General features: G+C 45.0%; 1 protein-coding gene across 7 annotated transcripts in view; it reads left to right on the top strand.

Annotated features, from left to right (window-relative positions):
• The window catches only part of KIZ (kizuna centrosomal protein), a 52,185-nt gene that overhangs the window by 14,477 nt on the left and 21,419 nt on the right, over window positions 1–16,289 (top strand). For all 7 annotated transcript variants that reach the window (XM_069787775.1, XM_069787779.1, XM_069787774.1 and 4 more), the window contains 5 exons: window positions 2,878–3,253; window positions 5,816–6,065; window positions 10,418–10,552; window positions 11,715–11,879; window positions 13,196–13,346. In XM_069787775.1, coding sequence (XP_069643876.1) covers window positions 2,878–3,253; window positions 5,816–6,065; window positions 10,418–10,552; window positions 11,715–11,879; window positions 13,196–13,346 — 1,077 coding nt within the window. The remainder of the gene's footprint in view (window positions 1–2,877; window positions 3,254–5,815; window positions 6,066–10,417; window positions 10,553–11,714; window positions 11,880–13,195; window positions 13,347–16,289) is intronic.

The raw sequence follows: 16,289 nt of genomic DNA, 5'->3' as shown, positions 1-16,289 counted from the left end.
ATTGTGCATCCTTTTGCCTTGTCTGTGTGCTGTGTCTCAGATCTTACTCTGTAGCTCCATTTTTTTTCCCAGACTGATTGTGCCTGTTTCCTACCACCTTCACCTCACTTTAAAATCTGCTTATTCTTACGTCCAAAATAAGGGAATTTGTTCTCAGTGATGTGGCACAGAGTCAGTCATAGCGAGCACGTGTGGTTAGCAGGTGGTATATCCAGGATGCAAATCAACACAGCTAGAAACTGGTTTTATTTACCAGCACTGGTATCGTAATGGTTTCCTTCAGGAGTGGTCATGTGCTAACCTCGTCAGTGATGCATTTTAAAGACCAATAAGGACAATCACAGAACCAATCTTCTAGAGAGATGGTCAGTATCCCATCCCCTAAAACACCAGTTTGAATATCTGGTACTTCTCTGAGCTGTGGGATATGCACCCTCTTGGACTCTCAATTTTTATGGAGTTCTTCAGTTCAGAAATCATATACCCAAATGGTGTTTGTCTAGAAAACCATGATTCTCCATGGAAAGGACTTGAGCACCAGTCTTTTGAAGCCCAGTGTAATGGCAATCCGGTGTTGGAAGTTGGAGGAGAGGTCCTGTACTGAAGAGGTCCTTCTCAGCTGGCAGAGCTGTGTAACCTGCGCATCTGACATCTTTGTGCCATGAAATCTGGCTTCTTCAATTTCGAAGCACTTTCTTGAAGTCTTTCAAAGATTTTGGACTTGGTGTGTCTTGGCGGAGCCGTGTCTGTTGGACGTAGGGCACAGGGCACCTCCCAGGGACACCTGTGGGTGGCAGAGCATCCTTCCCCTAGAAAGGGGGTGTCCCCAGGTGAGAGTAAAGCCTGGCGCCTGGAAGAGACAAGTCTCTGGCTCATCTTCACCTCCCTAGCTTTCACATGGTAGTCTACTGTTGGGGGAGACTGGGCCCTTTTAAGTCCTAGTGGAAGGGATTTTTTTCTTATCTTTGTTCCTTCAAAACACTTTAATGATAATAAAAAAAAGATTGTATTTGTTACTGGAGGAAGAAGTGGGGAGCCTGCACTCCACAATCAAAAAGAGGATTGTAAGGGTGCTTTGTGCAGAGACTTCATTTAACTGCCAGCTGGAGTGACATGAAGTTCAGTAATTTTGTTGACTGTTCTAGGTAATTCATCTACATGGTTTTACTGTTTTGGTTTGGTGGCAAAACCAGTACATAGACCAATGTTATCTGTCATACTTTTGCTTTGAGAATGCAAAGGTGGTGAAGAGATTCCCCCCCCCCCCCCCCCCCCGCCGCCCCAGCCCCGCAATCAGAGAGGAGCTTGTTAGAGATGTGCATCTGCTATGACTCTGCCAAGCACTTGTACCTGTTTGAATTGCATTTGTTTTGGAACACTACATCCAGGAGCTGCTAAATCCATAAAGTACTTGCTAGATGCATTTTAAAGCAGCAAATCCAAGACCCGAAAAGTAATTAGGAGGAACCCGAGAGCAGTGGTGATAGAATAAGCTGTGAAATTAATCTGAGTAGCAAACCTTTACTTCTTAAAATAACTTCATGGCTTTTTGTTCTGCTTCTTGTTACGTGCAATTTGAGCTTTTTTAATGAAACTTGGTCACAGACTAGACAAGATGCCTTTGTTTCCTCTAAGCTGGGCTTGGCAGCTGACTTTGTATGGTAGGAAGAGGTCAGGCAATGAAAGAGAGGAGAGAGGAGTGGAGGTGACTGTAAATTGTCCTGCTGTGATTTGGGGCTGAAAAGTAAGCCCTGCTTAGTATGAACAATGGTATTACGATAGCTAATTTTGGCTTTGCATAAACTGGCGGTGACCTTTTAGTAGTAGTGGTGGCAGTAGCCACTCCTCCTAAATTGTTCTGATTGAGTAGGTTTACAAAGAAAAAAAGACAAGTATTAAAACACTGGCATTTAGAAGCAGAGTGGTTATACTGTTGGAACTATTTTTATGCAAGTTCAACAGTTCTTGAAGGAAAGTGCCATTTAAAATGTTTCTGCTCAGTGCCCGAAGTTGCCTTGTGGAAAATGCGATTTCATCTATGTGGTATTAGCCGAGTAGTCTACCTCTTTGGTGTGATTTAACAGACAGGAAAGAGCAGAAGAAAGATAATGAATACAGTGATTTTTGCCTCATTCTTATTTGCTTTGTTGACATGCTGTGAGCAAAGCTGGATATAGACAAGTAAGCAATGGCAGATGTGTGTTTCAGACTCTCTGGGGACCCTTCCTCATCCTGTTGCCTTCTAGAGAAGACCATGAGAAGAGCGGCAGGAGGAGGCTGATCAGAGCAGCTGCTGTGGGTGGCTCCAGAAAGGCCAGCTGTGCCACGGACACTGCAACGGGGTCCTAATGGGCATGTCTTGGCTTCGAGATGCTGTGGTACCTAAACCACAGGCTACCCGCAGCTGTACAGAGTCATGCACAAGTAGAGCACAATGGTTCCTCTAGAGTCAGTAACTTCAAGGCATTTTCAGTGACTTTGGGTAGCTCTAAATGTTGTGCTTTGGTCCAGGGTCTTAAAAGCCTTTGCAGGAATCTAATCTTAAAGGTTTGCCTGTTTGTAAAAACCAATTACTGTTTAGATTAGAGTCCTTCATGTATTTCAGTCCCTTTTAGTTGGGTTGGGGGTGCAGTGTGCTTTTGCCACCGGTTGCTTTGGCTCACAGAGCTCCAGTTGAGGTCCAGGCCTTCATTTTCACACTAGAATGCAAGAAATGCGTGCCAAGTGTTTGTGTAATACTACTACTACTACTATAGAAAATACTTGAATTCTGTGACACTTCTCTCTCCAGAAACCAACATGCCATCCCCTAGAAGCTCAACTTGCAATGCACTGCCTGTTTGTTTCCTTAAGCCATCTCCCACCTGTGTTTTTCAGATGCCGTGGGTTGGACGACAGGCAGGAATCAGCACCAAGACAGCCATGCCAAGAGGACTGTATCATCCAGCAACAGTATTTATGGGCTGCCACACATCAGCCGTCTCAGCTGCAGGAGGTTTGGGCACAAGGCAGAAACCCCCACAGCCCACAGAGAGCCACTCAGCGCCTGACCCGCCTTCATGCTCTCCATCACTTGAAGGACTCGGTCCAGAGAGCAGAAGCTCTGATTTAGAGAGTGATGCATCAGTGGAGGGAGCAGCGAAACACAGGGACCTGGCTGCCAGTGAAGAAGACTCTGAGCAACTCTTTTCCTCAACATCTGATCCCAAACCAGCTACCCCTGAGGAGGAACAGCCGCAGGGAAGCATCCCAGGTACGTCGGGACACGTGCCTGTCTGCCTCTGCCCAGTGCTGGGGCGTGCTCATCTCAACCAGAGTGATGCTCATGGCTGCTGGTTTCCCCTACGCCTGTTGCACTGTGGTTGAAGCATGGTGGCACTCTTCCCCCCCCCCCCCCCCCACCTGTTTTTTTTCTTTTGACTCTGTTTCCTCCCAGGCCACTCATCTGGACAGGCAAGGGCTTGCTGGGGGGCTGATCCTGTTCAGGTTCCCTATTAGAAAGTGAAGATTTCTTCACTGCTGTGCCCACAGTTGTCTTGAAGTAGTCTGAGCCTCGTTTTAAGAGGTTTAACGTGAACCTACTTCACTGGAAGAGGATGTCACTTCTGTTTCAGGTTGATTTCCTTCTCCCTTGTGCTTGTGCACAATAGTTCATCCATTTCCAAAAACAGGATTTGGCAATGGAGACTGAGGATCAGTATGTCCCCGTATGTGGCTGGATTAACTCCTGCTTGGTGGTGGTTCTCTGCCTTGTTCTGGACTTTCCTGAGAAAGGTGGTGCAGACCCTCCCAGCCGAGATGCTCTTGCTCTGGGATGAGATGTGCTGCCCTCGAAGGCTGCCTTCCAACTTCTCATTCCTTCCCCCCACCCCCATCTTGGCAAAATATATTATCTCCCATTTTACTGGCTTGGTCGGTTACTTTGAAGTAAACTAATAGACTTGGTTTTGAAGTCACAGTGACAAAGATTTGTCGCTAAGTAACAGTTTATTCCTTTTTTAAGACCTTGCAGAAATACTCTCCCCAAACCTTGCCAGTTAACATCACAATTTTCAACTTAAACTAGTTTTCCAAGTCCCACAACAATTGCTGAAATGGAGCTATTTATAATGGAAACTGGTGGCAACCCTAGTGATGCAGAGACTCCTGATCTCCTGTAACGATTGTGGGTTTCTTTATAGAGGAAAGCTGGCATCCCCATCATATGCTCTTCTGTAGTCCTTCTTGGGGTTTTTCTGGCATCCTCTTTCTTGAGTGTTTTTTTTTCCATTCCTTTTTCTTTCTCTAAGGAATTTATTTGCCTCTAATTTTCTTTCATCTGATGTATTTGCCATTTCTCTGTTTTAATGAAAGCTTGTCCTTACTGGTGCTGGAAGGAGACCAGTCCAGCCTGGCTTACATTAGCCCTGGGCTCTGCCTGCAGCTCTGCAGAGCGGTGGTTCCTCCCCGGGGGAGGAGGCTGAGGTGGCCAGCATCGTGTCTGGGAAAGAAATACCCATTTAATTTCTGGAATGCAGTATCTCTGCCTTCAGAGAAACTGTACAGTTGGGTTCAAAATCAAAATGAGCTTTTTGTCAAACAGTGCAGTAATCACCTCAGACCGCCCGGGGGGCTTTTTATGTCTGTCTGCTGCCAAATGCGTGTTGCGAAGTGAACAGGCTAATGCGGTCCAGGTTTGAATGTGTGGAGGGGACTGGCTTGTTCCAGCTCTCCTAAGCTTGACCTTCCATGCTGCAAATGATGGGAGCTGATGAAGATGCTTGGCTGTGCCATACCAGGAACGAGCACGCACTGGGCTCTGCTGCCGGCTCGGTGCAGAGCAGCAACTGCCAGACTCTCCTGCTGCTCCCTGGCCACTGCTCGGCAGCAACAGCACAAAAATGTAGGAGGGAACAAATCCCGTTTCCCCCAGGTTAACAAAGCAATAAAATGGCCCCTTCCCCACCCCCAAAACTGGGGGGAAAAAAACTCTGTTCCTCTCCGTCCTCATTTCTCAGCAGGTGAAGGAGTGACGTTCCTGTTGCACATATTTGCTTCACAAATTTGGAAACAAGGCTAAGAGAGCCCGTTCTGGCACAAGCTACTGTTTGGCATAAACCTTAAGTGATTCAGTTTCAGTGAAACTCCATGACCAAGACATGCAGAAATGCTGGGTGCTGTAGTGTTAGCAGGTGTGTGAATGCTGGTTAATTTAAACCCATGGTGAATTTTGTGGAAAACTGGGAATTTCTGTAGCAATACTAATTTGTTACAGCACTAACTGGTCCATTAACTTTTGGCATTGTATAAAAAGATAAGTAGCATGTATCTGTCATCGTAGAAGCATGATTCAGCCCCATACTCTCCTCTTTTAGAGAAGGCAATTAACGTGCAGAGTTTAAAAGCCTCCAGGCATGTATTTCTTCTGCAAGGTTTAAAAAAAAATGTGTATGATAGTAGCCTCTTCAGGTGCACTTTTTTCCCAAAGAAAAGCTTTTTTCCAGCTTTTCCGTTTCATCATGCCTCCAGAGATGATTTAGTGAAGTAGTTGGTCTTCATGCCGGTGATGGTTTTTGAGGAGTGCCAGATTTGTCTCCCACCTGCCGCGAGCTGCAAACCCCATCGTGAGTGTGGAGGCTGGAGCCTCCCCAGACTCCCCCTTGCGAGAGGAGCGCAGAAGGACACGGGGCCGTGGGCAGGGAAACCCAAAGTGAAGGGAGAACAGAGGGATGCTCGTTCATGCCTGTTAAGTGAAAGAGGTGAACAGTGTAGGTAATCTTATTTTCATTCCCTATGCTACAATGTACTCCTTGGTAATTTTTTTTTTTTTTAACAGGACCAAAGCCTTGCCTGAGTAACTGGTGGACTTGTAAGGAGGCAAGCTGGAAGAGCAGCATTGAGCTCCCAGGCCCTGCAAGTGCTGAGGAGGTGATGCCGAGCACTCCCAGTGTGCCACAGGGAACGTCCTCGCCACCGGCCAGCTGGGAGCGGGGCATGGATGCCAGTGCTGTGGAGGGCTCTCCGCTGCAACCACCAAACCCTCCCGCAGCACAGGAGGAGCCCTTGGTCAGCTCAGCACCAGACAGGTATGTCCTTATGTATTTTCTCTCTCCTGGTAGTCATTTGTTAGTGTATGCCCTGGAGGCCATTTTCACAGCTTGGCTGATGCGTGGCACTAAAGCTCGTATACAAGTGGGCAGGCTTCTTACTTATTTAGTATCTCGCTACCTCTGTGCTAGTGGTTAGATGGCTTCAGGTAACTCATTCAGGTGAGACTTGGAGAAGGTAATTTATGTTTTTATTAAAATGCAATAGACATTCTTTAAATGTAAGTAAATCTTATTTCAACAAGCTTAATAGTACCTATAACTTATGAAACAGCATATTTTGCGTGGATTAAAATTTCCAGTTGGATAAATTTCTTGAGCTTTTTATCTGGAAATAGCAGAGAGAGGAAAGTGCAACACAGTGATGCACGGCTTGTCCTTTGCAACCATACAAAAGTAATGGAGTTTTACTGCCAACAACTGCAATACTGGAGTGTCAGCTGTAATATCAATCACAGCTGAATTTTCAGCCTTGCAATGCCCTTGTAAGACAGGGAAGCACATGCCCATCCCGGGGGGCAATACCCACTGCGAGATGGTCCATGGGGTTTGGCCAGGTCACATGGGAGGGCTGGCTTTGCTCCCTTGCTGCCCGTGAACAGCCCCATGCCAACTGCTGTCATCCTTTCCTGGGTCCTCACCTTGTCATGCCCCATGGCTGCAGGAGCATCTCTCCCACTTTTATCCCGTCTCTTAGTTCTTCTGAAAGTCCATTTGCCACCAATTCCCTCTGCAGTGCTTCATGCCCACATCCCCCTTCACCCCGGCCATCCAACCACTGCCTGGCCCCACAGTTTTGTGACCTATGTGACTCCTTGCTGCCTTTTTCCTGCCTGCTGTCCCTTAGTGACATGCTTCTGTTTCCTTGTCCTCTGTATCCTCAACACCCTTCTCCCTCCTCACTGGCGTTTTCGTGCCCCCAGTCACAACAGAAATATTGAAAAAAGCCTTTTGTGCAGGCATGTGCTGTATTCCAGTGGGTGCTGCTCCCCTTGGGTCTCCCTACCTTGTGTGGGTGTTGTTCACATGCAAAATGTTCCTAGCTGGAGTGGTTAACTAGATAGAGGGTGGTTAGGTGGTGGCTGTACGTTGGGGAGAGGCCACGTACGAAAGAAACCAGCGTTTCTACCCCTGGAGAGTAAGTACTCTTTTGCTGGTTGGTTTTTTTGTTTTTCTTTTTTTGGTCATTTGCAGCTTTTTAATCTGCTTAATGCATCCATTCTTCCTACATTCATGGTTGCATTGTCTTAGGTACTGATTTCAATATTAGTTTGTATTTTAATAGATGGCAGTTGAGCAGAAACTAGTGGCCATCAATATACACTTCTGTAACTTTATCATTTCACACTTGCATCAGACTGTTGCTTGCTATGGAAACATCATCTAATTTACATCTAAATAGCTTTTACCCAGTTTTTCTTTTGTATAACACCTGTTAATCATAACACTTTGTAGGGAAGTTATATAGAGTGCCTGCCTTTGCTAGAGAAGTCATAGCTGGGCGATGGTAATTTAACCTTTTGTTCTCTCCCCGTCGATGCTAGTGATGCCTCGCTGTTCATGAACTGATGAAAATATTGTGCAATGCTCTTGAAGCCCAGCTAAATTATACGAAAGGTTTCACTGCTCGCATTATCTGCGGAGCACAACTGAAACCAGAACGTGGAGGTTTCCTCTCGCATTATGCCAAGCTGAATACCTCTGTTTCTCAAGGCCATGGAAGTGGGATTGCCACTGTTAGCTGTTTCTGCAGAAAAGATACAAATCTTAATTTGTTTTACCTGAAAATTAAAACGCAGATAAAATTTCAAAACGGGCAGGCATGGAAGATCTCATGGAGGGATAAGTAGCCTTTCCGTTGTTGCGCTTATAACCAGGTGGGCTTTCCAAGTCCATCTTTCCAATGCATGTGAAACGTAGTGTGCATGCTCAAGTCTTGCAAAATAATTCATGAGCTGAAAATCTTGGGAAAAAATTTCCAAGTTAATTACTGCATGAATTTGAATTATAGAAATTACACAAACTATGAGAATGCAACTTTTTTTGGTCTGAATATATCGTGCCACAGATTCACAAAATGCATAATATCACAGATCTTGTGATGTCCCTTCAGTCCGTGTGTTTTTCTCCAATGAAATTCCTATGCTGGCTGAAGAAATATGCTGAAATTATGCAAAACTGTGCATATTTATCATTTTAAATTGAGATATCTGTAGCTTGGACTTTCCCAATGCAGCAGTGTCGCTGCTGTGGCATCCGAACGAAGTACCATTCCCTCCCTCTCCCCTGTCGTCCTTGGGCCATTCGTACGCTTTTGGTGTATTATTTAAAATTAGTACAGGAGATGGAGTTGAAAGGAGCTCTCGTGTGCAGAGACCACAGCTTATTTGAGAGGCAAAACAAAATCATTGTTGCCTGTCAGGAAGTCACAAGTTTACATTTTTGGAGAAAATGCCTTTCCCACCTTACTGCAGGGATGCCATTCCCTTTTTTAAAAGTTTTGGGTTCCCCCCCCCCCGCAGTAAGTGTTTTGCAGGTTGTATTTTACCTTTGGGTGAGTTCAGCCTAGTTTCAAACTGCCTTCTCCAGCTAGAAGAATGGTTATCATGATAACATCGAGTTGTTAAATAAAGGTGATGTTGCTACGAAAGATTATTTAGCGTAAGCCTTGCACCTTCCTTGCAGTTCACAGTAGGGTGCTGGAATTTTGCAGTTATTAAAAATTATGCTTTTTGGCAAATAACTTCTGTGTTTCTGAGCACTGCTGGGTGGGTGCATTGATCAGAGGCTGTAAATATGTGTTTTCAGGCTCATCCTGCCAGCTCAGACCCACATGACAGCCTGGGCTGTGTATTTTCCGTCTTGCAGCCCAGGAGCCCACTGGTCAATGGGGGCTTGCCTGGCTTGTTTGAGCAGCACCTTAGAAGCACCCAATCTCCCCTCCTGCCAGGTGAAGCCACCCGATAGCTCTGGTCCTCGGCTGCTTGTTGCCGGTCTGAGCTGCTGAACCGGAGGTGAAAGGCTCTGTATCCTCTTACCATTCCTTACAGCACCCAGCCCTTTCTTTAAGGACTTAAACCCGGGGAGTGGCAGTGGGGTGGGGGGGAGAGGATCTCTGAGAATTAGTGCAGAGAAAGATGATGACTATTTTAAGGGCTGTGCTGAGGGGGTGGAAAAAGGCAGAGCTTATGCCTGTGCTGCTTCAGCTGCATTGAAGAGGACTTAGCACAGATGGATTGTGCATTACAAAATGTAACACATAATTCAAGCTGTCAGCTTAATCAGACTGTTTCCAGGAAGCAACCTGTAAAAGAGAAGGACCTCTTGTTTGCTGACCTCTGATCCGTAGCCTGCTGCAGATTGTCATACATTTTGTTTTTCTTTATGTTGGTGTCCCTTCCTTCCCCTTCCCTTTTTATTATTGTATCCCTCTCGAGTGGCACCCTGGAAGGACCACCCAGCGGGAGGAAAACAATGGGAAACGAGCCGGCCGCTAAAATACAGGGTTTGTAAGACTGGGGCAAAAGAAAAAGCACTGTTTAACTGCATATGTGATCTCCCTGGTATTGTTTTGCTTATTAAATGTCTAGGAAACTCGACTAAATGCACGGCAGCTCCCACTTAATTGTTCACTGTTGCCCAACAGTCCAACGGAAAACACAACTTTTGGTACAGCTTAACATGATTGCAAAAATGATGCAAGTTTTTGTGCACAGAGCTTTTCACTTGAGGGAGCATAAGCTAAGGTTAACTGTATAAATACGTCAGCTTCTACATATGGAAAAAAAAAAATTTTTAAAAAGTCTGTATTTTGCCTGTGGGGTTCTGCGGGCGCAGGACCAGCTGGGGCATTGCTGGTGGAGACCTGGCCTGGAAAGTCCTCAACAAAGCAGGCAGCCGGCCTGGACCTGAATAGCCATTTACACCTCTGTTCAAGGATTAGCCTGCTGTATTGTTTCAATGTTTAAGTCCTAATTTGCATCATTATAGAGGTGCAGCTTCATCAAAACCCCTCTGAGGTCCCAGTTATGCCCCCATACCTGTAGGTGGTCACCAGATTTATTTCAATTGTGGAGGTGAAGGAATTAAACTACTCAGTGCAGGGGTAATTTCAATGCAGTGTCTCAGGCCCTGGCTGATTTTTGGATGGTTTGTTTGCTCATGTGCTTTTTTGTCTTCCTACAGAGCTCAAGCAACATGATTTTTGCTGTTGTTTACTTTGAAAAGCTAAAATGAGGGTGTTTATTTTTCCAGCTGGTGTGATGGGAATGCATTGAAAATACTCGTCACAGCTCGGGTCTTTTCAAGCCCTGTTTGCTGTCTGTCCGCAGGCACTTCGGGATGCTGGCGGGACTCTCCCGTGCACTGCAGCTGATAGAAGATGTGGTGGTGAGGACGAGCCCCCAGCACCGGGCGCTGTACCAGGGCAAGTGCGTGGGGACGATGGGGACAGCGGAGCTGCTCAGGTTAATGCCGTTTCCCTGCGAGCTGCTTCCCCTCTCCACTGCTCTTGCAGGCAGGAACCAGGGAGGCAGGCAGTGCTGCCTATGCCTTAACCCCATCCCCTGTATTCTTGTTTGCTTGCTGCTGTACATCCAGTGTAATGCTTGTAATAATTTTGTTGTTGATTGCTCACATGCTTCTAATTGAATTCAGGTGAGCAATGGCGAGAGGCTGTTACCGAGCAGCTTTGGAGGAGCCTGTTGAGATTTGAGCCGGGGTCCTCGCTCTTGCAGTGACAAATGGCCAGCGCAAAGAACAAGCGGGCTCCTGCAAACAAACGTTGCCAGTTGCCAAGAGGCCTCCTTCCTCTTCTGCTGTTTTAATGTCATCGGAGAGCTGAAATATGGCTCTCAGAATCACATAAGCAAATTACTCCCAACAAATACTCTTTCCTAAATGTAGCACTTTTTGCAGCCTTGTTCCGCACATCCCTTAAGTGAAGTAAATACTTATTTCCAAGAGTGACAGCATCCCCTTAGCTAGTAATGCTGATATGATTTATTGAGGTAGACAACAATAACCAGAAAAATAATTTCTTCTTCGAGGTAAAACAGCAAAGAGAATCACCAAAACCCATGTGTTAACAAAACTGGGTTCACAGAGCCCTCACTGTCCCTCCACAGCACAGGCTCTTAATTACAAGAACTGGGAAAGGCTTTGGAATTTTACTTAAAATTACATGTCAGCCTCCATAGACTAGGATTCTTCCAAGCACTTGATGGTTAGAGGATTTCTAGGGAATTAAGGGGAAGGGTTGTCAAACCAACCTGGCCCCTGCAGCCTACCGCTGGAGATGAGTTCCTGCGACATGACTGCTTTGGCCACGGCATGGCTGAGGCTGCCTGGCCAAGAAGCAGTTTCACCGAGTGGACATGTGCAGGGTCCTCCCCCCCTGTCAAAAAGCAAAGGTGTGAGATGAAACCTGGCGTCTTCTAAGCGCTAGGTTTGAGCTTCCTGTCCTGTTCCACATCTTTTGCAGAGAGCATCACAGATGTTTGTCCCTCTGGGCTGTCCCACTGGTTATCCCATTAGCCAGGAGAAGTGTTACAGATTCTGCCTTCAAACCAATGCTGGTTCTCTGGGCTTTAAATAAGCATTACATGTGATACCTGCTTTATTTTGTAGCTTTTGTAATTGGGCCAGCAGTCTGAAAGAAGACGACCTTGAAGCATGCGAAGCAGTCGTCCTTCATCAGCTTCAGGCTTTATTACAGAGCATGCTGAATGGATGCTTCCTACCTGAGAAGACACTCAACGCTGAAGGTAGAGCGGTGGATGAAAAGCAAACCAGGTATCGCAGACACAAAACTTGCGTGTGGGTGTGATTAACATTCTTTTCTTTCTTCCCCAAGTCTGCTCTGCCTCTCTGGTGCAGAGAAAGCAGACCTGGAGCCAGACCTCTGATTGCACTGGAAAATAAAGACATCCAAGTGCTGATCTTAACGCATCTTTGCAGCAGGCACGCGACTTGAAATGAGAACATTAAGCAAATTAATTTATTTTCTTTTTCATTCACTGATGGTGAATCTTAGACCATGGGGCAGCTCTTGGGCCAGGTCCCACCGTCTTGCCCAGTCCATAGCATATGCCACCCCAGGCTGCTCCGGCAGGGAAGGAAACATTAACTTCAGAGACCTCTTAGCCAGTAATTTCTGTGATCTTCAGCACAAGTCTCAGGCACGTAAGGATGGGGAATGTAATTTTGAGAAGCAAATTATTTTTCTGTGAAGCAGAAGATGCATATAGCCTTTAAAAACAATAAACCACAGTTATTCAAAATGGTTTTTTTTCTTTCCTGTGCGTATGCCACAAGGACAAGTGAGAATTGATATTTTTTTTTAAGGTCTCTTTAGTACAGTAATGAAAACAATTTCCATTCTTTCTTACTTAGCTTCTGTCTAGACCTTCTTCCCTGTTACAGGCTCAGCAATGCTCAAGTGTTAGCAGGATCGGGGCACTTGTGAGCACTGAAGAATGGTCTATTTAACTATACCTGGTTCTCCTTTAGAGGCTGATATGCCTGCAAGCACTAATATGTTGTTGTATTTCCTGAATGGTTTCTTAGGGACAAACACTTGTAGAGTTAATTGGAATTCACTCCTCTGTGGAACTTCATTGGAGCAACTGGAAAAACAAACATCTCTGGCAAACAAGATTGCAGTATTTATATTTTCTGTGTTCAAAGAAAAGGCACTTTTGCTCAAAAATAATAAAAAGAATTCTGGGGAAAAAAAAAAAGACAAGCCTGGGGAAGTGGGTGCCCAGCAGAGTGCCTGATGGAGTAAGTGAAGTCTGCCCAAGGCTGAGACTAGGGGCTGCAGAAAAGGTTTAATGCCTCCCAATTCCGAGTCTCAGGACGGACTTGGGGACACACAAGACAGTGATCACCCCTGCCTGTCCTCCCCACGTTTGCAGAAGTCACAAGTGACTTCTTGCATTTTCCACTTGGACATTTTTAAAAGAAAAAGTGGGAATTAAGGACAAAATGTGTGATGCTTTTCCCACTGTATGTTGACCCACTTGTCCACATAAATGAGTAGCGTCACACCTGTGTGAGTCTCATGTATGCAGGGTGTCCTACTAATGGTGCTTGGGTTTGTTTCTCAGCCCAGACCAGCAGTGGGACGTGGACATGCTGCGGACTTGCTTGAGCAACCATGCCTTGTTCTTGAAAAAGCACCAGGTTCAGCTCACGGAAGAAGTGGCAGAGATGTTTGAAAGATTGCTGGTTTCCAGCAAGAAGGCGCAGGACAGCCAGGTTGGCACTTGCATCTACTAATATCTAAATCAATGACACCTAGAGACTAATTTGCACTGTTAAGGTGAGACGGGCCCTGTGCTGCTAACGCAATCCGGTGAGTGGACTTTAAAGGGAACAACAAGCAGTCTGTATTCATTAATCAGCCTTGGAGACGGTTAGGAGGTGGGTAAGGAGAGAATACGGGTTCTTCAGTTGTCTCAGTGCAAACACATACAGCACTTCATCTCTTGAAGAAAACAGTCTCTTTAAGGTCTCCAGGAGGGTGTCTGTTTTCCACCCTTCAAACCAGTTATTTATTTAAACAAGCTCACCATTTGCTGTGGTGCAAATTTATCACAAAGCTTATATCATCTGTCTTTCTCTCTGGCTTAGTAGCTTTTTATCATGAATTATGTATTTTAATTTTTTTTAAAAAGTTATGTTTAGTACACTGAATACACAGTGCATTTTACAAACAGTAGTGTGCTCATTTTTTTAAACATTAATGTAAAAGGTTATGAACTAACTCTTCAAAAAAAAAAAAAAAAAAAAAAAAGTTGGTGTTTGGTAGACCTGCAAGTGTCCTGACCTCTTTTGCTGCAAACCCAGAGCAGCCAGCTGCGCAGGGAGGGCAGGGCTTTGATCCCTGTGGCCTCCAGCACTGGGGCTGCAGCCGTGCCAGGAGCACTGGGACTCTGGCACTGGGGTGACGTCCCAGCTGCTTCTGCACTGTCCCTGGGGTGGGAAGCGGGAGGTCTGCCAGGCAGCCTGCCGTTAACAAGTTGGCCCAGTGCCCTGCTCCAAAAAATATTTGCAAAAAATATTTTTCCTCTAATTTTTAATGAGAAATTAAAAAGCAGTTTGAACTGCTTTGCTATATTCTAGTTTTAATAGCATTTGAAACAAATATGAAGATGCAATATTTTAGTCAATTGTACACTTTCACTTATAGCCAGGATAACTTCTTTTTCTATATTTGGATAAGTAATTTGTATTCTGTCCTTAAAACATTCAGTCAAGTAGAAGAGATGAGCAAGGAATGCGTTGGTGAGAAATAAACAAATACCGTACATAAATTTATAATTCCATGTAAAAACTTTTACAAAGTCAAAGCTCAATAACACAAGCTTTGTGGGTGAATATAGGCAGTAATAATCTATTTATTGCTACGTATTACTGTGGCCCACGCGTATGCATTTAGCATTTATATTACCTATTAAGTGGATCTAGTCAATTAAATGTAATGCCAAGATGCATCCCCTACTTTGAAACACCTTATTTCCAAGCAGGTTGCACAGAACAGGATCAATATAAATTACACAACATGCATGTACAGGGAACAGCTGCTTTATGATAAAGATGTATATAATGTAGTAGTGAACTCATAAGCAATCTGCATCTAAGGATCTTAAATATTTATGCCTCCAAAGTTTGAATTTTTTGCCCACGTTGACGACTTCTTTCTCTGAGGGCTTAAAGATCTGTCAAGAACCCTACTGGATGATGGTAGTGTACAGCCAGGCAGCAGGGTGGAGGTGCAGGAGGGAGCTTTGAGCTCTTGACCACACAAAGAGACCTGTCAAGTCTGCCAGCTCCAGCTCCATCCCCATCAGCACTTGTGGTCCATGGAGGTTTGGCAATGACCAGCAGCAGGTCCACCTTCTCCCTCAGTGCTTTCATCATCTCACCCATTCCACTGGTCCACAGAGTCTGTATGTCCACCCGCCTGTCTTCTCCTCATCTCTTATCATTAAATTACATCTGTCTTCTATTCTCTTACGTCTTACTATCAATTTTTCTCTTCTCTCACGGATCTTTCCCATTACCCCTGTTAAGAAAACTGGGTATTGTTCCTGTGGACATGGGACAGCCATAAGGAGCTAGCGTGGTAGGAACACCTTTTCTGGGCAATGGGATAGTCTCTTGGCTGTGAAGGCTGGGGACTTGAGTGCCTTTTTCAAACAAGTTACACTCCTGTAAGAATAAGACCCATGTGGCTCATGCAGCGTGTTAGATGCCTTCACACCCTGATGGAGATGTTGGCCACCCTGAAGTTGCCTTAGTCCCCGTGACTCTGAATGCCGAGCTTTGGTTCTCCTGGTGGGACCCTTCCTTCTGCCTGGATTAATTATGGTTTTAGAGTTTACACTGATTGCTTATATTTGGTGGTGATGGTTCGTGCTTATTTGGATGTTAAATGATACTGCAGAAAGGTAAATGAAGTACTTCTGGTGTGAGAAATCCACACTGAGATAAACTGCTACATGGGAATTAATTTATTTCAATAGTAAAGATTTCCAGATCCTGCCTGTAATTTAAGGCATTCTTTACATTAAGAAAACAAGACTTGAGATCTGCATTTTTTTCAATGAAGTAGCAGCTTGCTTGCATTGGTTTTGTATGGAGACTTCCCATATGTAAGTTGACTAAACAGAAAAAAATTTGGTGAGCCATTTGCTTAAGACTGAAAAGTTGCCGTTCTGGGCTCCTGAGTAAATACGGATTAATGAGGAGGGGGCAGATACAGGAGAACAGAATTTTCTCATGAGTCCGAAATGCTTGGGCCTGAAGCTGTTCCATACTCTCAGGTCAATACATACAAGTTACAAAACCTGGAGTTCTCTCTGAGATGTTGGCCCTCATTGCTGAAGGCTTATTGTTTTATTAAACAATTGTTTTATTAAATAATTAGATAATTAGAGCAGAAAATCTAGTAGATTTTAAAGACTCAAGTCCATGTTTTGTGTTACAAAATAAAACCAAGAGGAACACCCTACAAGTCAAGAAGAGATAGGAAGGATGCCCAAAAAGCCTTTGCTGCTCTGTGTGAAATAATAAGTGCCAGGAAGGATGATTTCTCCTGCTCTCAGAAAGAGCTTTATAAAAAGCCCCATGCAGCACTTTTAACACAGGTGGATGATAACCTAAGAAGCACTTGCTTTATTTTCAGCCTGCTTTTAA

This window comes from Haliaeetus albicilla, chromosome 7 (genome assembly GCF_947461875.1).
Source record: "Haliaeetus albicilla chromosome 7, bHalAlb1.1, whole genome shotgun sequence".
NCBI classification, from domain to species: Eukaryota; Metazoa; Chordata; class Aves; order Accipitriformes; family Accipitridae; genus Haliaeetus; species Haliaeetus albicilla.
This window is presented reverse-complemented; position numbering and strand designations above follow the sequence as displayed.